This window comes from Trypanosoma equiperdum (assembly GCF_001457755.1).
Source record: "Trypanosoma equiperdum strain OVI genome assembly, contig: ctg_1451, whole genome shotgun sequence".
NCBI classification, from domain to species: domain Eukaryota; phylum Euglenozoa; class Kinetoplastea; order Trypanosomatida; family Trypanosomatidae; genus Trypanosoma; species Trypanosoma equiperdum.
In genome coordinates, this window is record NW_027123451.1 from 67033 (window position 1) to 93083 (window position 26051).

Genomic DNA, 26051 nt, shown 5'->3' on the forward strand with positions numbered 1-26051 from the left:
CCCTCTTCGTGAAGTGCGCTAATACGCATGAGAAGGCAGTACAAAGCACCCCCGGGTGCTGCTTCGTCAGTTCATTTACAACTGTGCGCGCTGCTGGGAAAATTCTGCTTTACGCTTGCTTTACGACCGGCCGCTGTTACATAGTGAGGGGTTTCGATAGTCCCGTCCCGCTTCTCATTCTGTACTTTTTTCTTTCTGTTTTTACGATTGTGCATGTGGGTGTATCGTACGTGCGCCGAAACTGTGTGTGTGGGAGTGCTGGCTACCGCGTTGTCATTGAGCATCGAGCCTAAGTCTGGAAAGCGTAGTTTTTTTGGTATCAGTGACGTTTGTGAGGGGGGGGCTGGAGGCCGTTTTTGGCGCCTTTGTCTTCACGCTTTGTGCTTTTGCTCTGTTTGCCTCCGCTGTTGAATACGTTTTAAAAGGATTTACTTCAGCGCTTACCCCCCGGTTTATATGTTTTCTTGTTTTATGTCTTCCTCGACTGTATATTGCTGCTAATTCGTGTGTTTGCTCTTGTTTGGTATAGGTTGTTGAAGGGAAACTGAGGTAACGTTGACGTGGGAAGAGTAATTGGAGGAATATCCGACTGCGTGTTTTCTCGGTTGCACCATGACGGACACCACCAAAGGTGCACTGAAACGAAGCAACACGCTCTTCCTTAGCGACGCGGAACAATTTGTTTTCGACTTTGGTGGGTCTGCGGGTGGCCGTGCCGTGAGCCCGGGCTCATCGCATGGAAGCGGAGGTCAACCCGGAGAAGGTGACGGGGAAAAGGGTATTGAGGAGACCGATTTGGCTAACGGGAGGACCGGAGTGGTGACACCTTTCAGCGAAAGGGAAAGGACTGCTCCAGTGGCACCGTTAGACGCTGAGGAGGTGCAACGCTATTTTGATAAGGCTCTCAAGGGTGGTCGCCGAATATTACTTGAAAACGTACCCCTCGATGAGGCTATCGAGAAGTTTCAGCTCGGGTTGCGGCGCTACGAGGAGTGGTTGTGCAACCAAGCCAACAGCAGGAATCGAGGCGACTCGTCGAAGAGCCGTGGGGACCCCTTGAATGAAGGTTATCGTGGAAAACCGGGTGATGTAGCAAGGGACGCAAAGGATAGGAAACGCCCACGTTTGTAGTGTTGTATTACTTGTGTTTCACTGAGGGGTTTTATTGTATGTGCGCGCTCATGCTTGAGCTGCGATAAAAACAGTTGAAGTGGCGGTGTGCGTGTTGGGGGCGCGGGTAAATCCCTTCGGGATGCGGTGAACATGGAGTTGCATGCGCGGTAGTTTTTTTAATTGCCGCTGTTTGGACCCGCACCGTGGTCAAGCGCAAAATGAACATTATTTTAATTTTTGCACTTTGTCTTGGGCTGACGAATAATGATGGGTGCTTTGCGTGGTCTTTTTACGTCTTCTGTTTCCCAAATCCCCTGTCGACCCTATTTACTTTTTCCCCCCTCGTGCTGCTTGCGTAAGCAATTTATTTTAGGTTAAGTAGGTGATAGCGGTAAACTTGCCAAACACCTCCGGTCAAAAGGGTAGGGAAGGGATTACAGCGCGTTTCCGTTCTGAAGTCTCTGTTTGTAGCAGCGGCGAGTCAGTGAGCTAGTTTTTAGATATAAGCATCATTTTAGGTTTCTTTCTTTCCGTTCTCTGTCTTGTGTGTGTATCGTTTTGTGCGTATTCGGTACTATTAATTTCATTTGGCTCATCGCACTGTGATATCTGAGTTTCCCACGAAGGCTACGAAGGGCAAAACTTGTTAGAGTGCCGATCACGGAAAGCCTTTAGAAAGGTGGTGCACTCGGGAGTATTGTCGCAGTGTTGCCACTCCACTGGGAGGCACGAAGGAAAATTTGTACACATATATATTTGTTTATTTACATTGTATTATTATAGGGGGAAGGAGTGCTGAACTTTTGGGCACTCAAACCTCGATTCCACCGTCTCTACGCCCACCGCCGTGCTGACACTATGGGGATTAAAGGGTTATGGGGAGAAGTGAAACCCGTGTGCCGAGACGCACACTTGGAGAAATTCAGAGGGAGCCGTGTTGGAGTTGACATGTACGTGTGGCTCCACCGCGCTGTCAGCGGAAGCGTTGATCTCAGTACCGAAGCGAATGTTGAAATGCTTAGGGCACATGTTGAAAGCCTGTCAGATCCTTCCGTGACAGTCAGCGCGCATCCCATTCCCCTTAACACAAAATTTCTCCACTGGGTGATGAGTCAGGTCGAGCTTCTTCTGCGATACGGTGTAAAGCCTGTGCTGGTGTTTGATGGGAGGGAGTTGCCAATGAAGCGTGAGGAAGAAGAGGAACGAAGACGGAACAGGATCAAGCACCTCTCTGAGGCTCTGGATTTGCTGCGGCGCAACTCGAGGCCGACGCCTAGCGAACGTAAGGATATAGCAGGGCTAGTGGAAAGGGGAATGGACATAACAACGGAGCTTGCACATGCCGTGATCATGATGTTACAAGAACGCCAGTTGGAGTGCATTGTGGCGCCTTACGAGGCGGATGCCCAGTTAGCGTATTTGTGCCAGCAGAGGTATGTGGACGCGGTAATAACGGAGGACAGCGATCTCCTTGTGTATTGGTGTCCGCGGCTTATCGCTAAGTTAGATCACAAGGGAAGTTGTCAAGTTATTGAGGTGGAAAGCGTACTTCATTGTCCGTTGTTTCAAGGACTTTCGTATAACTCTTTCCTCGTCGGCTGCATTCTTAGTGGCTGTGATTACTTACCTAATTTGCGGCACATTGGCGTGAAGAAGGCATTCGGCATTATGTCAGAGGCCAGGTCGGTGCCGGATGTCATTCGGTTATTAGAGGAAAACTATGGGTTTCCCAGGGAGCAACTGCGCAAATATGAAGCTGGTTTACAGAGAGCCATCTACTGTTTTTTACACCACATCGTCTTTGACCCGGTGAAACGTGCGTTGGTTACCCGAACACCTCTTCCAAACGGAGTTGCGTTCAAGCAGAGCATTTTGGGTGAGTTAGTGGGGGACGATCTCGCCCAAAGCATGTGCTGCCAGTGCCTCTACGATCCCACCACACGCTCTTTATACAAGGGAATTTATCAGTATTGTTTGGATAATTACCGGAAGACTTCCCGCGCTGGTCAGAGTACGTTGACGGCATTCAACGGGTTCAAGGAGCTGCGGTCGCCGCGTATGACCTTACGACTTGCTTCAAGCAACTCTCAGGCGTCAGCCACATCAGTGTCGAATACCCCGCTTACGCCACCGACGAAAACGTTTTTCTCAGCACCGCTGGAGAAAGTGCGGGAAGCCGAAGGTTACTGTGGGCCGAAGGTTGTGCGATCCAAGTACTTTGTGAACGGGCAGTGGAAGGTGGACAACTGGGAGGAGAGCAGTTCGCAGGGCGGAGACTCAAACACCAAGAATGGCAACGGTGACGACAGTCAAAGCCCTAGCGGCGCTGTTACCGATGAATGTGATGCCGCTGGCGGTGTTCGAAGTGACGGTGGAAAATGTTGTGTCAAGAGTGAGCCACCGACGCCACCTGACCGTGTTAGCTGTGCAACACTGAGCTGTAAAGCTTCAAGCGTTTGTCAGGTTGCAGGTGCCTCCGACTCAGCAACCGCAGATGCGGACCGAGCAGTGGACCCATCGCACGGTGAATTCAGAGGGACGGAGCTTACGTGTAGCGACGTGTGCGGGTTAACAGAGGTTCCCTGCTCTAATGTAGAAGGCAGCGCCAGTGCACTCCTTCAAGAATGCGGCGCAGATGCGCCCAACGACCCGGTGGGCGCTGACCGTGCCAGCGTGCAAGATGTGAATGAGGGCGCAGAAATGCTTTGTCCCTTTGGCTACATTCAATGCAGACGGAAGCATTCCCTGTTTGAGCAGTGCTTCGTTGGAAAGGGGTGGACAAAGAAGGCTAATAACCCCAACGATCAAAATAATGGCTCCGGTGCCCAGGTGGTCCCGCAGGGCGATACTGATGGTGATGGGGGTACGTCGCCATGGAGAACAAGAGGGAGTGCGAAGCGTAGGTGGAGTGAGATAGAGAGTGTGCAGCCGTCGCAGTCACCACCGCTTGTGTCTTCTTCTTCTTCGTTCCTTCATTCCATTGCCTCAACCACTGCTTCGCCGCTTACCGTACGTGGAGCAAACGATGCCAAAACTGGAGGTTCATGTGGAGGGTCGGTTTCTGTGCCCTGCAGGATGCAGTCAAACTCACCCAAAACTCTCACTGAGCAATGTGCGAACGGGTTGGCAACTGAAGATGCCTCTGATGAAGGCGTCAATGCAGACTTCAGTGCCAGCACATCCCAAAGTAGTGTCGCTGCCGCCCCTAAGGCGGCAGCCCTCTTTGAGCTGTTATCTTATACGCGACGGTAGAGCATACATGTGATCTCCTCTTGCTCTTATATTTATATACGCGTTACTAAACTGTTATATTTTTGTTTATATGTATCTTATATCTGACTGTCTATTCATCGTGCTTTTTTTCTATATCATTTCCCATTCCCCTTTTATTTTGCCCTTTTTTTTCAGTTTTTCATTTTTATTTTTATTTCCCTTTTCAAATTCTTGCTTTCTTTCCCCCTTTTTTACATTTTTTTTTGTTTCGTTTCTCGTCACTATCACCTGCATCTCGTTGACCGTGTTCTTTTCCTTTTTTTTTTCCAGTGCTCCGCATCCCTTTTCTCTATGTCGCTGGTGCAGTTCCCGCGGACGCTGGATCCGCGTATTGCACCTTTGCTGGAGTTAGATGCATTTCCTTCCCTTTTTATGGGCTACGCAAATATGTATGTATATGCATCTGTATATGTATATATATATATATTCTTTCTGTGCTATTTGGTGTCTGTTTTGACGGTGAGAAAGTTTAGAAGGACAAGAGCAAATAAAAAAAAGGGGGGAAGGGAATGAAGGTAACCTGGCAAGGAAGGGGAATAGACGAGGGAAACATGGTTCCTGCAATGGCTGCCTGAAGAGGTGTCTTGTCATAGCTGGATGAAAAAAAGTTATGCGTACTCGCGTTTACATTCATTCTTTGTTACCTATTATTTCGAACAGTTAACACCAGTGGTATTGCGTAGCTTCTATACGCATTAATTTTAATTTTTTTTTCTGGTGTGTTTGCTACTTATGTCAGGTCTTTTTTCGTTTTTTCTTGATCTGCATTCGTTGTACCATCTGGAAGAAATGGGGTATTGAGTAGAAAAAAAAAAGAAGGAAATTGGGTAAGTGAATGAACTGGTTTGTGTGTCTAATGGAGACTCTGCAGGATATACGGATAGGGGGTAAAAAGAAAAAAAAGAATACGAATTCTCTTTTTTTTAAAAGGAGAAGGGAGAGAAGGCAGTGCCTTGTGTGGGGGGCTATATTGATCATCGACGCAGGAAGGTCTGCGTCTTTCTTTGTTACGTAATGTCCTTCCTTTCACCGGTATCGTCCATTCTTTGTTTAATTTTTCTTTTCTTTTGTTTAAGTGTTTTTGTTGTCGTATTACTGCAGTTAACTAATGTTTCCCCCAAACATACTCTCTTTGGATTGTGCGGTTTTCCTTAAAAGCCTCCTCCCCTCGTGACGTTCCATCCCGCCGTGCAGTGCCGTATAGCCGCCTTACGCGCCTCTTCTCTCCATTTGTTTTCTTTATTTTCTGTTGGGATAATCGTGTCTGCTTATCTACTCGCTGCGGTGACCGCATAGCGACAAGTGGAGTCGTGGGTGTACGCGTCGTACACACGAGGTTCCGACTCTCTTCCGTTCTGCGATCCTCCAGAATCGCCAGACACCATTAAATGTACGGTTCTGCGGGTGCTGAATGAATCGAAAAAAAAGGTCCGTTGCACAGCGGGCACTGCAGCAGTGTCTACGGCGCCTGCCTGTAGGTCACAGTGTCATTTATCTTAATGAGCTGAGTGCTCACAACCAACTCTCCTTTCTTACTCAATGTTTTGGCCAAGGCTCTGGGAGCGAATGCGGCGGCGACGCGGGGTGTTTGGGAGATATTCACATTGGGTTTGAGGGATCCACTTTTCACCCGCCGCCGCGGCCAATGCAACAGCAGACATTAGCGGAAGCCGGAAAGGAGAGCCGTCCTCCCCGTCATGTCACCACGCCGCTATCCGGTGGTGTGGTGTCCCGTTTGCTGCTACCGAAGATGACGTGCGGTCAGTTGTCGGCGTACCGCGCCCCTCATTTGGACCTTCTGCCGCGCCCGCAACTTTTCCTTCTTTTAGTGCCGCGGCGTCTGTTCACTTCAGTCGGTTCTTGTTTCTCCACCGAGGCGCTGCTGAGGCGTCACTTAGTTGACGTCCGTGGTGTGTTGCACTGGCGAGAACACGTGAGAACGTTACCAAATGCGGATACCACGGGGCACAGGCGGGAAACGGAGTCGGGATCAGTAATGCTTCTGCCGACATGGGGATGCAGTGCGGCTCAGGCGCGGCAAGCTGTTGCAATGGCAGCCATTGGCGATTTTCGTGTGTTTCTGTTGGGTCGTGGTCGACAGCGGTTGCTCTCAAGTCAAGCGTTGAGTGTGCAGGAGCTGGGTCGCTGGTGTCCAGCCGCCTTTCGCAGCTTTCAGTTGGATATACTTTCAGTTGAGCAGACGCCGGTATCATCACGGTCGTTCACACTTTCTTTGTTGGATGAGGCGAGGCGTGGGTTTCGTGAGTGGGGCCGGTCTGTAAACAAATTAGTGGACAGTAGTGACTCGTTGAAGGAAGGGAAAAGGGATACGGGACGGGGAAAATGTGCGATATCGCTTTCCGTTGCCGAAGCTGTGCTGGATGTGCGGTGTGATGCTGCCGTGCCTTGGGCATCGGTTGCTGACAGCTACTTGAGTGCTAAGCTTTTTGAGGCACTTCACGACCGACGTCATTGGTGTGCCTTGGATGCGATGATACATGCCTCACAGTACGTTGTGTTGCCGTTTCTTGTTGGTGAACTCTCAGCAAACGGCACCTACGGCGCTAACGAAAAGTGTTGCTCTTCAAAACTTACGCGGCTTCTGCGTTGGTCGGATTTGCAATCGATGTTCCGCTGGCGTCACTTTGAACCAGTATTTGGCCCACTGTCCCAGTTGGTGCGACCTGAGGATGTTACAGCCATTGGGGGTGGCCGTGATCCCTTTATACTCCCCCTACACGACACATTTGTTCGGCTCTTCCTTCTTCCCCGCATGCGTATTTATTACGCTGAGCGACATAGTGCTGCTAGGGGTACTTTTGGTCACCTTGCATCGCATAACAAGGGTGACAGAGCAAGGGAACCAAAGGTGGGAATGGAGGGAGGAGGAGGTGAGGAGGAAGCCACAGTTGATATACTGGACTGCTTTAACGAGCTTACGCGTGAGGTGGGTATGAATCGGGCGTGTGACAGCTTATCTCGGGGGTGTGGCAAGGGAGTTGACCGGCTTTCCATGCCAAAGGAGGAACGTCCCGGAACCTCACGCGTACCCTCCTTTACCGTCATGGATCTGCCCGCACTTGTGAAATATCTGTTTTACTTTCCTGAGTGCTTCGAGGTTTCTCGAAGTGGCATGGACGTAACGTTTAGGTTACGAGGAAGCTGAGCCGAGGTGTATTCCAACTGTGGGTCAGTGGCGGCCTGATTGAGAGTTGTATAAAGATATGAAAAATGAGAAGGAAGTGTAGGGAAGGAAGGAACGGATAAAATTATGAAATTGACCGGTATGTCTCCGGTTTGCTGCTGAGGAGGATTTTGGGCCCTCTGCTGAGCGTTAGATGGTGCTGTGATACCACATTCCAAGCATCAAGGTGGATTGTGTGACTTTCAAACAGGTTAACGAGGCGGCGTGCCATATGCGTATGAAGCAATGGAACGCGTAATGTGTAGTTCACGGAGTTGCAGCGTTTCAAGCGCAGCAAAAAACTCGGATCTTCCCCCCTTTTGATAGCGATTGCGCATGCGTTGCTGTTGCAGGATGTACCTTTATCTACTGAGTAAGGTTTCCGGGAGCTCAATACAGTTGTGGAACGACGCAGTAGAGGGCATGTGTGAAGATGTGGCGAATGTAACCGTCCGAGGACCTTTCGCCACTGTGCGCCACTCGAGCGCATGTGAGCGACAGATTGTTACAACAGCAGTGTTCCACACGGGTTGCACGGAGACAGCGTGCGGCAGCCGCATTAAATGTGCGTACGTTTGTAGAGCCTGAGGTTTCTTGTCCTGTTCGTTTTGGTTGTGTCAAACATTTTCTGTTGTAATTTCCCATTAAACAATACTCTGTAGAGTTGTATACTTCGCCTGGTGTACTAACCGTTCTGTTTTTCACCCCTTTCAATCTGCATTCGCGTTTCCCTTTCACTTCTCCCTTTTATTCCTTCTTTGTGGTACTGTTTGCCGTGCTGTATCGGTGACTGGTGGTATTGGGATCCAATCATCCACCTTTCCGGTGGCTTCAGTGTGCACCGAGTTGTCAATCGTAAAGCGAGTCAGGCGAGACCTCTGAAGTGTCGCTAAGGTACTTCACACTAAAAGATTTGTGTAAACTGGTGAAGAGCAGACAAGGACAGCGTCTCGATGGAAGTGGCATTCGACGTTTACGCCTCCCTTCTACCGGTTGACCGCAACTCGCTTCGTGATCAAATGTTTGTCTACTGGCTTCTCCTCACAACCGGCGGTATAGTGATGTACCTTCTTTGTGCGTCGTTCAGTACATACTTGTTTTTCTTTGAGTTTGCCGAGACTTACTTTCCCCGCACAATAGCAAAGGGAGGACTCCACGACCAAATAATTCACGAGATATTTATTGCCGTTGCGTCTGTACCCTTTATGGCAATTTTAATGACACCTGCTGCAGTTCTTTCGCACCGCGGCTACAGTAAGTTGTACTATAACGTGGATGATTATGGCTGGCCTTATCTCTTCTTCTCTGCGGCCCTCTTTTTTGTCTTCACCGATTTCATGGTGTACTGGTTCCACCGCGGTCTCCACCATCCCACACTGTACCGTCACCTGCACAAGCTTCATCACACCTACAAGTACACCACACCCTTCTCTTCTCACGCATTCAATCCATGTGATGGGTTTGGTCAGGGTGTCCCATACTACGCATTTATATTTATATTTCCCGTTCACCACTACCTCTTCGTGTTGCTCTTCATGGCGGTGAACCTGTGGACGGTGTCAATTCACGACCAGGTGGACTTTGGGGGTCATATCATCAACACGACAGGGCATCACACGATTCACCACGAGAAATTCAGCTACGACTACGGGCAGTACTTCACGTTTTGGGATCGGATCGGTGGTACGTACAAGGCAGCGAAGCAGACACACTCGCTGTCACTGTTTGGAAGGGGCGGTCGAGTTTCAGCTCAAAAACAGGAATAAAAGGGGGTTATGCGACGGGATTTGGATAGTATATATATATATATATATATATGTGTGTGTGTGTGTGTTTTTGTAATTAACGTACTCCAGAATGTTCATATGTTCATCCTTCAGTGAGAAGAAGGGGTCGTTGTAATACATCGACTGCCAGCACGTTTACACGAGATCGTGGGCAGTGGTGCATGTGACAGAGGGAAGGAAAGACTAACGGGAGAGCTCTAAATTGTCATAATGTGCCACCAAGTGGCTGTTGTGTACTTCTCTCTTCGGTCTGCTTATTCCCTTTCCACTTTTCTTAGGTTTTCATTATCGTCTGATTTCTCTTTATTTACATTTGTGCTAAAATTTGGTCTTGTTGTGCCTCTACACCTCTAACCTTTACTTATCTTTGGTGGGGTTCCACATAACATGTGGGTGCAGGTTTTCGATGCCAAATTCCTTCCCTTTTTGTTTGCGCTTTCACCGAACATCGGTGTGGTTCATTTACTTTTCTTTCACCTGGGTCACATTAGGTGGTACGTTGGGATGTGCGCGGCAGGTTTTACTTCTTCACCTCTTTTCCTTTTGATGTGTTGCCTCGTGGCTGTGCCTTGACCCTGCAGGTAAGGCACTTGCACGGTTGAGTGAATTGGAGGTTATGGTTAGATGTGTGCATATAGAACTTTGAAGTGTGTGAGGGAACAAGTGGCGTAGCAAACGCACTTTTCTGGTTGCTTGGAAGCGGTAGGGAAGAGGGGAAAAGTCAAAAGTGTTGAACTGTATCTTTACGACTCTCTCGTTCATTTGTCTATTATTTCTCCTGGGGCTGCTTTGATGCGGACAGCAGCATTTGAATGCATATATATATATATATGCAGTGAAGGAATAATGGTGGAGGGATGTTTGTTGCATTCTGTAGCCTCCTTTTCGTCACTTTTTTGTCATTGTGCTGCCACTGCTTCAAAAGGTGTTCACCAAGCGAATGATGCTTTTTTTTTTTCTCCCTTATATTTCGATATTCTGTTTTACTTTTTTTTATATTTTGGGCGCTGCGGGTGCTTCTGGCTGGAGGATATGGGTGGAGAACCCCCTTTTTTTTCCAGCAGGATGAGTTATATTCCACCCACGCGCTTCGGCGTTCGGTGTGTACACCTTTCTCGGTTCGTAAATACATTGGTACTCTAATTTTTCTACGCCGTCTCGTTTATTCATTCGGTGACTGATCTGTGCTGTCTTGGCTTACTTTCCTCATGAATTTCATTCACCATCTCCTTTCTTTTCTTCCTGACTCCTTCCCGTGCTGCATCGTTTTACGGGGCCTTGCGACACAACACGGCTGGGGGCTTTCAATCGTGCTGCAGCCTTAGGTGTCCCCCTTGAGGTTCTTTTTTTTCTTTTTCCTCTTTGGTCCCTCTGGCTCGAAGGGAAAAGATTGAAAAACAAAACAAAAGGAATAAAAGGAAATAAAAGGAGTGAGATTTGTTACGAACAAAAAAGGAAAGACAAGAAGGTGGAGCGTGAAGGTGGCCGCTTCAGTGCTGGCAGCGCATAGAAGGAACAGAAGGGAGACGTATTTATATTTATTTGAGACGCTTAGCGCCACTAAAGTTGTTGGAACAAGGGATTTAAACGGAGGGGGGGGGGAAAAGAGGAAACATCAAAGCAAAGAAAAGGCGGATCCCTTCCAAGCGACTGGGGAGAGGGGGAGTTTCGACGTACGTTCGAACAGCTACAGTATAAAAAGGGGGGAAAGTAGAGTAAATGACGTCCCGCGTTAAGTTTGAAGTTGCAGAAGAGGGTGTCATCCCTGAGTGCCATCCGGAATGCACTGTGTGGATGCTGCAACGCATTCAGGCGGAGCTACAATGCAAGGATGAGGAGTTCACAAATAAGCACATTCGTCTTATTAATGACTTTCTCGTGGGTGATGAGGATCTACACGCGCTCTTTTGCTACTACAGTAGTGTGTTGGTGGATGTGGTTTCTGAAGACGGGGAGCCGTCCTCTGAATCCCGTAGCCAGCAGGAAATGATCGCGGAGTTGCGCATTGTTGATGGCCTTCCGGCTGTATCACGGAGGGACACAATGAAGGGAATGTGCCTTGATGTCGTGTGGTTTGCCCGCCTCGACCCAGAGAAGTTGATCGTCCCTGAGAGCGTGGACACCTGTATTGCGTGGGGTGTATGTCGTGGTGGTAATCTTCTTGAAGGTTTCCTTCGCCAGCTTCAGTACTCTATCGCACCAACGCTTCTACAGAATCGCTGGCCAGACAGTCTTGAGAAGGACGTTCGTTCAGCCCTCCATCGTTTTATGGCAGCTGTAACAGAAAATGTGAATCGTCTCAAGGGTCAGACAGTGTTGTATGTCCCCAGTGATCTCTTTAGCAAGGTGGACCTCGCCGAAGCGCACCAAAATCGTGAACTTGTTCAGGGTTTTGAGGCGGTAGTGATCCACTGGACGCGGCAAATTAAAGAGGTTGTGGGAGATAAAGACGCCGGTCTCACGGGAGATGGTGCAGGACCGTTGCAAGAAATCGCGTACTGGCGGTCGCGTGCGCGTGACTTGGGTAATATCCGCACGCAGCTGAACCGCTCGGACGTGGGAGGAATTGTGCAGGTTTTGAAAAATGCGAAATCATTTTACTATCTTGAGCCATTTTTGAACTTGCGTGCCGACGTGGAGAAAGGTACCGATGAGGCCTTTGATAGTCTGCGGTTCCTTAACACGCTGCTGGAGCCGTGTACCCGACTATCACGTGCTGGCCCAAAGGAGATACCGTCCCTTATTCCCGATGTTCTCATTCACGCGCAGCTGATTCTTCTGTACTCAAAGAGTTACAAGAAAGATCGCTTTTTCCGCCTGTTACGGTTAATCTCTAATGAAATCATTTTCCGCTGCAGCCAGGAGATTGATGTGCCTGCCATCCTCAACGGTGATGTAGAGCGGAGTATGGTAGCACTGAGACACAGCGTTGCGGCTGGTAATGCATGGATCCAGGAGTGCCACAAGATGCTCGCGGCCACACGCAAAAGGTTTAAGATGGAACGTGGTGAGAAACTTGATGTAGACGACTCTTTTCTTAATGAAATTGACGGGTTTGTGCGCCACCGCTGCCAAAACTTGTGCGAAATTTGTAAGGCTCAGCTGCAGTTCGGTTTTAAGAGTGTATTCCAAGATAGCCAAATATCTACCGATCGCACAGGGGGATCGCGGCACACGCGTGGAGTTCGAAACGCGGCAGCAGTTGAGAAGCGGCAGATTGCCGGTGGCGTGGCCGCCTATGGTGCGCCGCTTGAGGTGAAGGATCTGGTTAAAACGAAAGGAAAGGAAAAGGATGTCTTTAGGGGCCAGCTGCCAATTTTCAGTGGGAATAAGGGTCCAGAGATTGAGACGCAGCTGTTAGACATCCAACGTGCATTTAAAGCCAAGATAGACACACTGCGGCGGTTAGACTACGATATTCTTGATGTGAAGTCTACTCGTTGGGTTGATGACTTCCGGGCATTGAAGTCAGACATTGATAATCTATCTATGATGCTTCAGCAGATCATCACGGCGGCTTTTGATAGCTTTACCACAACAGAGATGGGCGCTGAATACATTGAGGCCTTTTTTCTCGTGGCGGAAACAGAGGAGCTTCAACTCCAGTTGGATCGAAGTAAAGACCGAGTGTTTCGTATGGTGCATGATAAGGCTATGGTCGTACAGGGCAAGTTACAACGATGTTTCAACAAGCCTCCACCAATTTTCTACCTCCATCCGCCCCTAGCTGGTCACGGTATGTGGGCAGAGAACAATGCCCACCTTCTTCAGATGACTACGGAGACACTAAATCACTGCTACTACTTGCGTGAATCCCCCGAATCCACGGAGACAATACAACTTGTCGATCGACTGGATCGGTCTCTCCGCGACACGATGCGGCAGAAGTTTTGCGAATGGAGGGCAAACCTGCCGCAGAACCCTGGCGAGTATCTTGAGCGATTTCTCATTTCTAAGCGCCCCAACCCGCGGAAACACTCCCTCGCCCTGTATGATGTAAATTTCGCTTCGGAGCTTTTGTTACTCTTCGCTGAGGCGCGGTACTGGCACAGTCTTGGCGAGCTGTTGCCTGTCCACATTATGGACATTGTGTCTAAGGAAGAACGCCTGCGAATATACCGCGAGAGTGTTGCACAGGCAGTTCGGGCCCGAAACAGCATTGCCTTGTCGCTGACCCGTGAGGAATGTCGACTTTTCTCAGTGCGGATGAATTTTTTGGAGAGCAAATATATGCCCGGAATGACGAGACTGCTGTGGAACTCACAGGGTATTGTTGAGTACTTTGTTCGAGAGTGCCGCCAACACGTGGAGCGAGTTCAGCACATCGTAAATGAGTTTAAGCACGGATCAGAGTACGTTGACCATCACTGCAAGGCTATTGCCGACACGATTGTGGTCATCTTTGAGAAAAAGAAGGTATATTCCATCGAATCCTTCGTAGAGAAGCAAGAGGCTCACCGTGCCGCCACGTTGGAGAAACTTCAGGCAATTCATCGGCGCCTCGTGGACAAGCTATTCGAGTTGTTGAGCTACTTTCGTGACGACTATGCCGAGGATGATGTCGTTCGCACGGAGTGGCACCGCCTCATATCGAAGGTGGAGCTAAAGGTGGAGGAAGCGTTGCGTACGATGGTGAAGCGTACACTTCAGGTGGTAGAGCGTATGTTACCTATCGAACCATCGGAAGACCGTTTGGAAGAAAAGGTTTTCAAACTGGACGTGGTTGTCACGGTTGCGGATGACACCAGGCCCCACATTGAGCCTGTGCCGTCCGTTCGCAAGTTGAGCCACGACGTGAATGGTGTGTGCAAGGCCATTATCGGTATTGTGAAGAGCATTCCTCGCCTGGAGGAGTCACTGCAAGCTCGAGTTGCGCAAGACCAAACGGACGATGCTGATGCAGGCAAACGACAACCATTTCAGTACAGCAGCTCCAACACGGATTCTCTTGCTCTCCGTGGATCGTACTTTGAGTACATGACTAGCGAGCAGGATGCGATATACAGTCTCCGCCATGTGCGTGAGTCCTTTGATGCTATAGAAGAGAAAGTGCGGGATAAGTTGACTCAGACTTGGCAGTTACACCAGTCGGACACCACGGACAGTTTGTGGACAACACAGAAGCAGGTCCGCCGTATCAAGCAAGGTTGGAAGCTCGAAGATTATCGTATTCACATGGACCATGTGGCCCAGCGTCGTGAAGGAATCAACAAGCAGGAGACGTTCTCTGATGTCCTTTTCCTCCAACTAGATTTCACCAAGATGAAGGAGAGCTTCCGCAAACAGTGCCAACTTGTTATTACTCACTATCATAGCCTGTTGTATGCGGATGCCAAGTCCGAGGTCGATGCTATCTACAAGAACTTTGTTTTAACCATTCAGGCACTGACAAAGGAACCACAGTCCCTGGATGAACTTGGTGACCAAATTAAGAGATGCGCCGCCGCCACAGAGGCACTGCCAGAAATTTCGGCCAAGTTTGGACCAATTGCCGATACCTTCGCCCTCATTACCCACGATATGTACAACTTCGGCAGCGTTAGACCCGAGGATGTTCGTCGCTGCGAGGGGCTTCAGGAAAAATTTGAGGTGTACTCGGAACAGCTTGTGAAGGCTCAGCAGCAGCTGGCAAAGTACAAAGAACAGTTTCGGCACGATGTGGAGACGGATATACGAGCTCTGTCGTCAAATTCCTACGCACTTCGTCAGAAGGTCGCTGAGGAGGGACCGCGGTCACACACACTTTCCACTGAAGATGCGTTCGCCAAACTCAGCTCGCTTGGGTTGCGTGCGAAAGAATTACGTACCATGGAGAGTAGGCTTCAACAAGGTATTGAGATCTTCAACCTAGAGAAACCTCAGTTGGATGACTTGGTGGCTGCGGAGAAGGAGTTGGAGATACTTCGCAAAATATGGAACCTGTGTGACGAGTGGCGGCGAGAAAATTCATTGTGGCGTACTATGTATTTTATTAAGCTTAACAGTGAAAGTATGTTGGATGTCTGCGAACGTATTCGTAAGGACACACTGAGGCTCCGGAATGAACTCCAGATGACAGATGTATGGGTGAATCTTAAAGAAGAGGTGGAGCTCATGAAACGGTTACTTCCCATTGTGGATGATCTTAGGACCCCTGCCATACGACCGCGTCACTGGGAGTTCCTCAAAGTACAGCTTGACGCCACGTTTAACATTGACGATGAGAGCTTCTGCTTGAATGACCTTATGGAGGCTCGTGTGGAGACGCAAGCAGAGTTCGTTGTTAACCTCGCTACGTCCGCGCGAGAGGAGATGAAAATTGAAACTGATCTTGAAAGAATCCGTACGTTCTGGGAGGATTCTGAGTTGATGATAGAACCATACCAAGGTTACCACAAAATATCCGGTGTAGACGACATTAACAATGCCTTAGCTGAACATCTTGCACAGTTGAGTTCTATGAAAATGTCACGGTTTGTAGACAGTTTTCGTCCAAAGGTGATTCAATGGGAGCAGACGCTGTCAATTGCAACAGATACAATAGAGGCTCTCCTCACGGTGCAGACGAAGTGGATGTATCTGGAGAACATCTTTATTGGCAGCGACGATATTAAGCGGAAGCTAGCGGCTGAGTCAAAGAAGTTTGATGGCGTGCATTCTCAGTGGCTGGCGATTATTACGCGATTTATTAACGATCCGAACGTGGTTCGCGGCACACGGCGTGATGGATTGATTGATCAGTTGCAGAACATGAATAACAGTCTTGAATTTATCCAAAAGAGCTTGGAAGGCTTTCTTGAGGATCGCCGTCGTGTGTTCCCCCGCTTTTACTTTCTTTCCAACGACGACCTCCTTGAAATCCTTGGCCATACGAAAGATCCATCCAAGGTCCAACCACACTTACGTAAGTGCTTCGAAGGTCTTTACCAACTGTCACTTAAGACTGTCCGCCAGCGCACTGTTGCGGACGCAATGCTGTCGTCCGATGGCGAAACTGTCGCTTTTACTCCCGCTGTACAGGTGGGAGGGTTGCCGGTTGAGTCCTGGCTCCGTCGTGTAGAGGTGAAGATGCGTGAGATGATGCAAAAGCGAATCAACGCCACGGTTGATGACTTACAGAAGAGCGTTTTTGAGACTAAGAAATCGATTTCGCGTGACAGTCTGAAAGCCTGGGCTGAGCGTAACGAAGGCCAAAGCATTATCACAGCTTCTTGCATCAACTGGACTTTGATGACAGAAAGTGCCATCACGGAGTATGGCGAGCTTCACTCGGGTGGCTTAGGTTTACAACGTCGTAAGGCCTCCCCGCTGTACAAAGTGTATAAGCGATGGAAGGGGATGATTAAGAAATACTGCCAGCTCGTCCGTCAGCCACAGAACCGCGTTCAGCGCAGCAAATTGGTGGCGCTCATTACAATTGAGGTGCATTCTCGGGACATTTTGCGTCAGGTTCTTGCTGCGCGCGTCCACCAGGATGATGACTTTGAGTGGTCGAGGCAACTTCGTTTCTATAGGGAGGAGGATGAGTCAACTGATCGTCCACAAGAGGGTCACAAAATTTGTCTTGTTAGGCAAACTTCTGCAACGGTCCGCTATGACTATGAATACCTGGGAAACAGTGGGCGTCTCGTCGTCACTGGCCTCACAGACCGGGCATACATGACACTGACAACCGCACTACAGTTGCACCGAGGAGGGCTTCCGCAGGGTCCTGCAGGAACAGGCAAGACGGAAACTGTGAAGGATCTTGGCAAAGCTATCGGCAAGTACGTCATGGTGTTCAACTGCTCTGATGGTCTAGATTACAAATCTGTTGGTCGGATGCTCAGTGGTATTGCGCAAACGGGTTCGTGGTCGTGCTTTGATGAGTTTAACCGTATTGAGGTGGAGGTGCTTTCTGTTGTGGCGCAGCAGATTCTGTCAATCCTCACAGCCGTTTCCGAGCGCAAAGATCATTTCCTCTTCGAAGGTTCAGACATTCCACTCAACATGAACTGCGGTCTTTTCGTCACAATGAATCCGGGTTATGCGGGGCGGTCGGAACTCCCTGATAACCTTAAGGCGCTACTTCGTCCCATTTCCATGATGGTACCAGATTTCGCACTTATTTGCGAAATTACTTTGTTGTCAGAAGGCTTTGAGGAGTCAGAAACTTTATCGAAAAAGGTTTCGATTTTGTATGAGCTCATGGAAAAGCAGCTCTCGAAGCAGGATCACTACGATTTCTCCCTCCGTAACATCAAGGCGGTGTTGGTTCAGGCAGGTAACCTGAAGCGTGAGGGATTCCCGGGGACGGAGTCTCAATTGTGCCTCAAGGCAATGAACGATATGAACCTTCCCAAATTTGTAAAGGATGACGTGCCGCTGTTTGTTGGAATGCTGAATGACCTTTTCCCTGGTGTTGAACCCGGTGATAGTGGACTGGGTGCTCTCCAAGAAGCCGCTGAGAAAGAATTGGATGCAGAGGGACTTGAGGTTAACGCACATATAGTGGTAAAGACGCTGCAGTTGTGGGACACCCTTCGTACCCGCCATGGTGTGATGGTTGTTGGGCAAACGGGATCGGGTAAGACGGTGACCTGGCGTAACCTTAGTGGTGCTCTACGGCTTCTGAAGGAGCAGAATCTGGAACCTGGGCTGTACGAGCCTGTTAGGGTGTCATTACTGAATCCCAAGTCTGTCACCATGGATGAGCTATACGGCAGTTACAACCAAGCTACACGTGAATGGAAGGACGGAATTCTTTCGGACCTCATGCGGCAGATTTGCCGTGACATAACGGACACGGCATATAAGTGGATGTTATTCGATGGTCCGGTTGATACGTTGTGGATAGAGTCCATGAACACTGTTTTGGACGATAACAAGATGCTCACACTTAACTCGGGTGAACGTATTACCCTTAACTCAACCGTCCGAATGATGTTTGAGGTTCAGGATTTATCGCAGGCCTCGCCCGCAACCGTTTCTCGTTGTGGTATGGTTTACTTTAACGTTGAGGACCTCGGGTGGATGCCGTTCTTTAAGACGTGGTTGAAGTCACGTTGGAAGTTTGAAATCACGATGGGCGCGCCGAGGCCCGACGATACCATCAGCGAACTGCAGGAGTATGTGAAGAACACAGTTACGCGCGTTCTGGAGTACCGAGCCCATGAGTGTGTTGAGTTGGTTCCAACTACCACCTTAAACGTCGTCCGGTCTTTCACGCGTATGTTAGACGCGCTTGCGAGCGTGGATGCTGAACCGTTTGTTCCTGAAGCCGCGCACTACGCTACTTCTCACGCAGGTGAAAACTATCTTCCCCAGTTGCGGATTCTTGCGACGTTCTGCCTCATGTGGTCAGCCGGTGGTTCCCTCACGACAGAATCCAGACAGAAGCTTGATGCCTTCATTCGTGAACTGGACTCCTCCTTCCCGTCCACAGAGACTATTTTTGAGTACTTCCCCGACCTGGGTGGCCTGCAGTGGAAGAATTGGAATGAACACGTGGACCTTCAGAAAACGTATATGCCAGCCACCGGCACCCCATACCACAAGTTAATTGTCCCTACTGTGGATACTGTGCGTTACGAGTATATTGTGAGTCAGCTTGTACGCAGCCAAGTACAGTTGGTGCTTGTTGGGACAACTGGTACTGGAAAGTCTCTCATCGCAAGGCAGGTGCTGGCTAACCTTAGTAACGATGTGTATGTCACGACCCAGCTGAACTTCTCTGCACAGACGACAGCAGGTAACGTTCAAGACATTATTGAAGGACGCATGGAACACAAATCAAAGAAAGTTTGCTGTCCACCGGGTGGTCGCCGTATGATTTGCCTTGTAGAAGACTTGAACATGCCGGCCAAGGAAAAGTTCGGTGCTCAGCCACCACTGGAGTTGTTACGTCAATGGTTAGACAATGGTTACTGGTACGACAGGAACACACGAGGAAGGCGAACCGTCAACGACCTCCAGCTGCTTTGCTGTATGACGTATGGCCGGCCAGACATCACGCCGCGGCTAATGAGTAAACTCAATGTGTTCAACATTACGTTTCCTTCAGAATCCGTCATCACGAAGATTTTCACTTCGATTCTTATGTACCGCTTGGAGCCGTATCCTGAGCTGCATAAGCTCGTGAACTCTGTTGTGAAAGCAACTCTTCAGACCTATCAGAAGGTGTCAGCGGATTTGTTGCCAACTCCGAGTAAGTCGCATTATTTGTTCAACCTTCGTGATCTCAGTAAAGTCTTCCAAGGCATCTACGGTTGCCACATGGAATACCTTCAATGTAAGGAGCATATGGTGGCATTGTGGGCCCACGAATGTTTCCGTGTGTTCTCCGATAGAATGAATGATCCAAATGACAAGGCGTGGTTCAAGAACCTCATTTGCGAGAAGTTGGCAGATATCTTTCAAACTAAGTGGAACAACATCATTCGTGCACGTTCGCGCGACTCCCGCAACCAGGCAGTGGACGAGAAGGAGAACCCTCTGTTTGTTGACTTCTGGGATGGCGAGTATGACGAGATGGCAAAGTACCGCCTTGTCCCCTCATTAGAAGCCCTCCGCGACAAGGTGGAGGAATACCTCGATGCCTATAATAGTGAGCCCGGTGCGCGGCAGATGAATCTCGTCTTTTTCACGGACGCCCTTGAACATCTTTGCCGCATCCACCGTATCGTACGTCAGCCACGAGGTAATGCGCTTCTAGTGGGGCTCGGCGGTAGCGGCAGATATTCGCTTACGCGACTCGCCACGTACCTCGCGGGGTACTCGATATTCTCCATTGAGACTCACAAGAAGTATGACTTGGATCGCTTCCACGAGGACCTTCGCTCGCTTTACAAGGGATGTGGGCTGAAGGGTCAGCAGAGGGTCTTTTACTTCTCCGACAATCAGATCATGCAACCGGCATTCTTGGAGGACCTCAACAACATGCTCTCGACGGGTGAAGTGCCAAATCTGTTTCCTAAGGACGAGTTGCAGAATATTCGTGACACAGTATGCAAGCAGGCGATCGCGAGCGGGTACCGTGACACACCAGACGAGATGTACAACTTCTTCATCGACCGAGCGCGGACGAACCTTCATCTCGTGGTAGCTATGTCCCCCGCTCACAAACTGTTCCGCGCGCGCCTGCGCCAATTCCCCGCGCTGGTGTCATGCACGTCGATCGACTGGTTTGTGGAATGGCCCAGTGAAGCGCTTCGTGAGGTCGGCTTACGTTACCTTCAGGAAACGCGTGAAAATAAGGAGGATGACGAACACCTTGGCATCATTTCAGACTTCTTCGTTTATATGCACTACACAACCAGCACACTTTCGCGGGAGATGTTGGAGCAGGTACACAGGTACAACTACGTAACGCCCTCTTCTTACCTTGACATGGTGCGTGGGTTCCGCAGAATGCTAACACAGAAGCGGGACGAAATAATTGAGCAACGTGATAAGCTGGCGAATGGTATGGCAAAGCTCGAGGAAACCAAGCTGGCGGTGAGCAAAATGACTGAGGAGCTCAAAGTGCAGGATGCCAAATTGCAGGAAAAAACGGAGGAGGTAAACCGTGCGACGGAGAGTATCAAGGTACAGCAACAGAACGCGGAGGAACAGCAGAGTTTGCTCGCATCAGAGAAGGTAAAGATAGAACAAACGAAACGATCTGCGTTGGCTGACCAGGCGGAGGCTCAGGCGGATCTGGATCGTGCTATGCCCACACTATTGGAGGCGCAGAATGCCCTTGACAAACTTGAGAAGAACGATATTAACGAAATAAAGTCGTACAAAACGCCCGCCGCGATGATTCGGACAGTGATGTACGCCGTGCAGACGACACTGCGACGGAAGCTAGAGTGGGACGAGGCCAAAAAGTCGCTAAGTGAGCCTAAGTTCATTGATATGCTGAAGCACTATCACGAGAACAATGATATGACGGACCAGCGCCTTCTGGATAAAATTGAAAAGTATGTTAAACGTCCGGATTTTACTCCCGCTGCAGCAAGTGCTGTGTCTAAGGCTGCTGGTGGTCTTTGCCAGTGGGTGATAGCAATTCATAAGTATGGTAACATTTATAAGGAGGTGCATCCCAAGATTGTCAAAAACGAAAATGCGCAGCAGAAAGTCCGGGCCCAGGAGGAGATGCTTCGGCAGAAGGAAGAAAAGTTACAAAGGATTATGAGTGAAGTCAAACAACTAGAGCTTGCTCTGCAGCAAAATGTAGATGAGAAGATGCGCCTGATGCAGGAGGCGAAGGAGACGCAGATGAAGCTCGACCGAGCACGTATTATTGTTGATGGTTTGGAAGGTGAACAGGACCGGTGGATTGAGTCAATTGCCCGTTACGAGGCTGCTCTCGGCACGCTCGTTGGGGATGCCCTGCTTGTTTGTGGTTTCTTGTGCTACGCTGGTGCTTTTACTGCGGACTATCGGCAAAAACTGTGGTTAAATTGGATTAAGGAGATTAAGCGGCTGCAAATTGCAATATCGAAAAATTTCGACTTCGTGGAATTTCTTGCCGATCCAACTGAAGTGCGTGACTGGCAGCAGGCTGGTCTTCCTGGCGACGACTTCAGCAAGGAGAACGGTGCGGTGGTGATGCGAGGAACCCGGTGGCCTCTTATGATTGATCCACAGTTGCAGGCGATTAAGTGGATCAAGCGAATGGAAAAAGATAAGGGTCTCAAGGTTATTGATCAGAAGCAGCCGGACTTTCACAAGACGGTGGAGTACGCCGTCCAATTCGGTTGCCCATTACTTCTGCAGGATATTCTTGAGGAAATCGATCCTCTGCTTGACTCAGTGCTTTCCAAGGCGATCGTGCGCAAGGGGGCGAAGCCTATTTTGAAGATTGGTGACAACTACGTGGAATACAACGACAACTTCAAGCTTTACATAACGACACGCCTGCCGAACCCTCACTATACGCCCGAGATATGCAGCAAGGTCTGCTTGCTCAACTTTGCTGTACGAGAAACTGGCTTGGAGGAGCAGCTGCTTAAGATTGTGGTAGAGAAGGAGAAGCCTGAACTGGAGCAAGACAACGAGCAGTTGATTCTCGACACCGCCGAAGCGAGGAAGGAGACAAAACGTCTGGAGGATGAAATCCTCAACCTGCTCTCTACCTCACAGGTGTCGTTGTTGGAAAATAAGAAGCTAGTGGATACTTTGCAGTCGGCGCGTGTTATTGCAGCGAACATTAAACAACAGTTAAAGGAGGCGGAAATTACCGCGGAGAAGATCCACAGTGCCCGCGAGCAGTACCGTGAATGTGCCCGCCGCGCCTCTATTCTGTTCTTTGCGCTTGCTGATCTGGGGTCTATCGATGCCATGTACCAGTTCGCTCTTGATTCGTATATCGTTTTGTTCCAGGGCAGCATTCAACGGTCCGCGCAAAAAATCGCCACCCACACCCTAGAAGAGCGTGTGCGAACGCTCAATGATTGGCACACCAGCGCCGTCTACGCGAACACATGCCGAGGGTTGTTTGAGAAACACAAGCTGCTCTTCACGTTTCACATGACGATCCGTATCTTGCAGGCTGAAGGTCTGGTGAATATTGAAGAATATGTCTTCTTGATGCGCGGTGGTCAAGTTCTGGACAAGCAAGGACGTTTGCCGAACCCTGCACCTTCGTGGCTTTCTGAGCGAGCGTGGAGCCACATCCTTGAGTTGGACAAGTTGACAAACTTCCACGGCGTTGCCGCGTCGTTTGAGCAAGCACAGGAGTCGTGGAAGCACTGGTTCTTGCAAGAGAACCCTGAAGACGCTGAGCTTCCAGATGACTGGCAGACACGTACGGCAGACAATTACATCCAGCGCATGATATTTGTGCGTTGCCTTCGTCCTGATCGGGTTATATTTATGGTGTACGAATTCATCGAGAAGCAACTCGGGCCTCAGTTCGTGGATCCTCCACCGTTCAATCTCAAGGACACCTTCGAGGAAAGTACCAATGTTGTGCCACTGGTATTTGTACTCTCCCCTGGTGTTGATCCGACCACCCAACTGGCGGCACTCGCGCAGCGCGAAGGACGCCCACTGAAAACACTGGCGCTAGGGCAGGGTCAGGGTGAGAATGCTAAGCGCGCTGTTCAGGAATGTTCACAGGTAGGCGGCTGGGTGTTCTTGGCGAATTGTCACTTAATGGTGTCCTGGTTGGTAGAATTAGAGAAGATTATTGAGGATCTGGTGGAGCAACGGCCACATAAAGAATTTCGTCTGTGGCTCAGCTCGGTCCCCACAACACAGTTTCCTATCGGTATCTTGCAGCGAGCGATCAAAATGACTACAGAGCCTCCCACTGGAATCAAGGCGAATATGTTGCGGCTGTATAACCAGTTTTCCGAGGAGCAGTTCGCGGAGCACACGGGCTCTAATCCACAGATCTACTGCAGTCTTCTCTTCGCGCTCTGCTTCTTCCACTCTATACTTCTGGAGAGGCGCAAGTTCGGTAACCTTGGGTACAACGTTGTATACGATTTCACCACTTCCGACTTCGAGGTGTCCGAGAACATTATTGCTCTGTACATTGGCAACATGGCAACTGACCGAGTAGAGGACATACCATTTGTTACTATTCGCTACCTTATAGCGGAAGCCTCATACGGTGGTCGTGTGACAGATGACTGGGACCGTCGTGTGATCAACACATACATCTCTCAGTTCATGTGCCCAGCAATCCTGACGGAAGAGCGATATCCACTTTCGGCTGCCGAGGAGTACTACATTCCCTCAGGGATCAGCACACTTCAGGCCTATAAGGACGAGTGCTCGTTGCTTCCCATCACCGATCCACCAGAGGCTTTTGGTCAGCATACGAACGCGGATATTGCCAGCCGTGTGGCGGAGTCGACAATGCTTCTTGACAATCTCATCAGTGTTAACAAAACTCTGGCTCGTGGTGGCGGCTCCTCTGGGGGCGCATCCAAGGGTATGTCAGAGGAAGCACGTTGTTTAGAAATTCTCGCGTCACTGGAGGAACCAAGCAAGACAGCCATACCTAATCCCATTGACTACGATGCCGTCTACGAGTCTGTCAAGGAAGACACCAACAACGCGCTGAATACCTGTCTGTTGCAGGAAATTCAGAGGTACAACGTTCTACTTCGAAAGATAATCGTGCAGAAGAGGGAACTGCGCCGTGCTGTGAAGGGTGAAGTTTTGATGACCGATGAGCTAGAGGCGGTGTTTAATGCCCTTCTGTTGAGTCGCGTACCGCCGCCGTGGACGAGTGCATACCCCAGCATGAAACCTCTTGCGAGTTGGGCTGTTGATCTTGTGGAACGAATAGAGCAGATGAAACAATGGGGCCAGCGCGTGCCAAACGTGTTCTGGCTCTCTGGCTTCACATATCCCACAGGTTTCTTGAAAGGCCTGCAGCAGCAGCAGGCGCGTCATGACCGTATATCCATCGACCAGTACACGTGGGAGTTTGTTGTGCTTCCAAGTGAAGAGCGAACGATTGTCAACCGTGCCAAAAAAGGTGCGTACGTGCGCGGCATATTCCTTGAGGGTGCAGGCTGGAATGAAGAAATGAACACCCTTTGCGAACCGCGGCCACTAGAGCTTATAGTGCCTATGCCTATTATCCACTTCAAGCCGAAAATACGGGACACTAAGCCGCGACCTCCTACTATTTATGAATGCCCACTTTACATGTACCCCTTGCGTACCGGTACGCGTGAACGACCCTCGTTTGTTGTTGCCGTTGATCTCGAGTCTGGCGAAGCGGTACCTGAGCACTATACAAAACGTGGTACAGCGCTGCTACTCTCTACAGATGAGTAAGGTGGGGAGAGGGGGGGGGGAAACTCTACACATTCCCTTAATCTTGATTTTCTTCGTGTCTCCTATTTACGTATTTGCAGTGTCCACTCAAGTGGATGTTGCCGTGGCCGTTATTCTGTGAGTTTACTTTTTTTTTGCTGTTGTTTTCGGTCTTGCGTGTCGCCGTCGTTGTTGTTTTTAAATGATAGACATTTTTTTTTCTTCTGTATCTGTATGTCGATGTACGTAACAGCCTCCAACGTTACTTTATTTCCTGTGAGGCCAAGCAATTAGAAGAGAGACGAAGTAAGATGGTGCAAAGGAATTTGTGGCACTAGGAACAAGAGAGGAAAGAAAGTAGTAAAAAAAAACACCAATGATAGAGTTGATGTAAATAATAAAGAAAGAGCAAGCTGTGTGTGCAGCACCGCAGCAACCATCCCTGTTTTTGTCCTTGTTGCCAAGGACCTTTCTCTTTCCCCTCCCACTGCGTCCAATGTTTACTCACGATAACACTATACAATTAGATGTGGCATATGTTTTCTGTTACCAAGAGAAGGAAAAAGGCAAAAAAAGGATTCAAACAGTTGGGTCCATGAATCAAAAAGTGGGACAATTTAACCATTCGCATTTACCTCCCGTGTTTACACCGTTGAATTTTACTCGCGGAGGGGCAGCAGCAGCTGTTGCCTGCGCTCATCGCTATTGTATTGTGTTGTGCACTCGTGGGTCTTCTCTTTCGCTCTCATGTTCTTCTTTTTCTCTTCCTACCCTTTTCATCTCAACGCCGGAGCTTCCGCTGTTGGTGGCTGACCATTTTAGGTTTTGAAACTGTAGGATAAAACCAGTCCCCTTTCATAGCACATATCATTTAGTTATCAACTCCACTTTTGCAGGGGCGTGTGCGTGTGCGTGTGTGTGCGTGTTTGTTTGTGTAAAGTCGCAACTTCGATTGTTTTCTTTTTTTTTTT

The 26051-nt window shown here is 49.4% G+C and overlaps 5 protein-coding genes across 5 annotated transcripts; all 5 read left to right on the forward strand.

Moving 5' to 3' along the window:
* Positions 1–612: 612 nt before the first annotated feature.
* Positions 613–1131, forward strand: TEOVI_000914100 (uncharacterized protein; the record flags this gene model as incomplete). Its single annotated transcript, XM_067221508.1, has 1 exon — positions 613–1131. The coding sequence occupies one exon, from the start codon at positions 613–615 to the stop codon at positions 1129–1131; it is 519 nt and encodes a 172-aa protein (XP_067077609.1).
* Positions 1132–1971: 840 nt separating this feature from the next.
* On the forward strand, positions 1972–4365 carry TEOVI_000914200 (exonuclease, putative; the record flags this gene model as incomplete). Its single annotated transcript, XM_067221509.1, has 1 exon — positions 1972–4365. The coding sequence occupies one exon, from the start codon at positions 1972–1974 to the stop codon at positions 4363–4365; it is 2394 nt and encodes a 797-aa protein (XP_067077610.1).
* A 1432-nt stretch (positions 4366–5797) lies between these two features.
* TEOVI_000914300 (uncharacterized protein) lies at positions 5798–7552 on the forward strand (the record flags this gene model as incomplete). The annotated part of the gene is made up of 1 exon (XM_067221510.1): positions 5798–7552. The coding sequence occupies one exon, from the start codon at positions 5798–5800 to the stop codon at positions 7550–7552; it is 1755 nt and encodes a 584-aa protein (XP_067077611.1).
* A 971-nt stretch (positions 7553–8523) lies between these two features.
* TEOVI_000914400 (lathosterol oxidase, putative) lies at positions 8524–9336 on the forward strand (the record flags this gene model as incomplete). Its single annotated transcript, XM_067221511.1, has 1 exon — positions 8524–9336. The coding sequence occupies one exon, from the start codon at positions 8524–8526 to the stop codon at positions 9334–9336; it is 813 nt and encodes a 270-aa protein (XP_067077612.1).
* A 1740-nt stretch (positions 9337–11076) lies between these two features.
* TEOVI_000914500 (Cytoplasmic dynein 2 heavy chain (DYNC2H1), putative) lies at positions 11077–25101 on the forward strand (the record flags this gene model as incomplete). Its single annotated transcript, XM_067221512.1, has 1 exon — positions 11077–25101. The coding sequence occupies one exon, from the start codon at positions 11077–11079 to the stop codon at positions 25099–25101; it is 14025 nt and encodes a 4674-aa protein (XP_067077613.1).
* Positions 25102–26051: the final 950 nt, after the last annotated feature.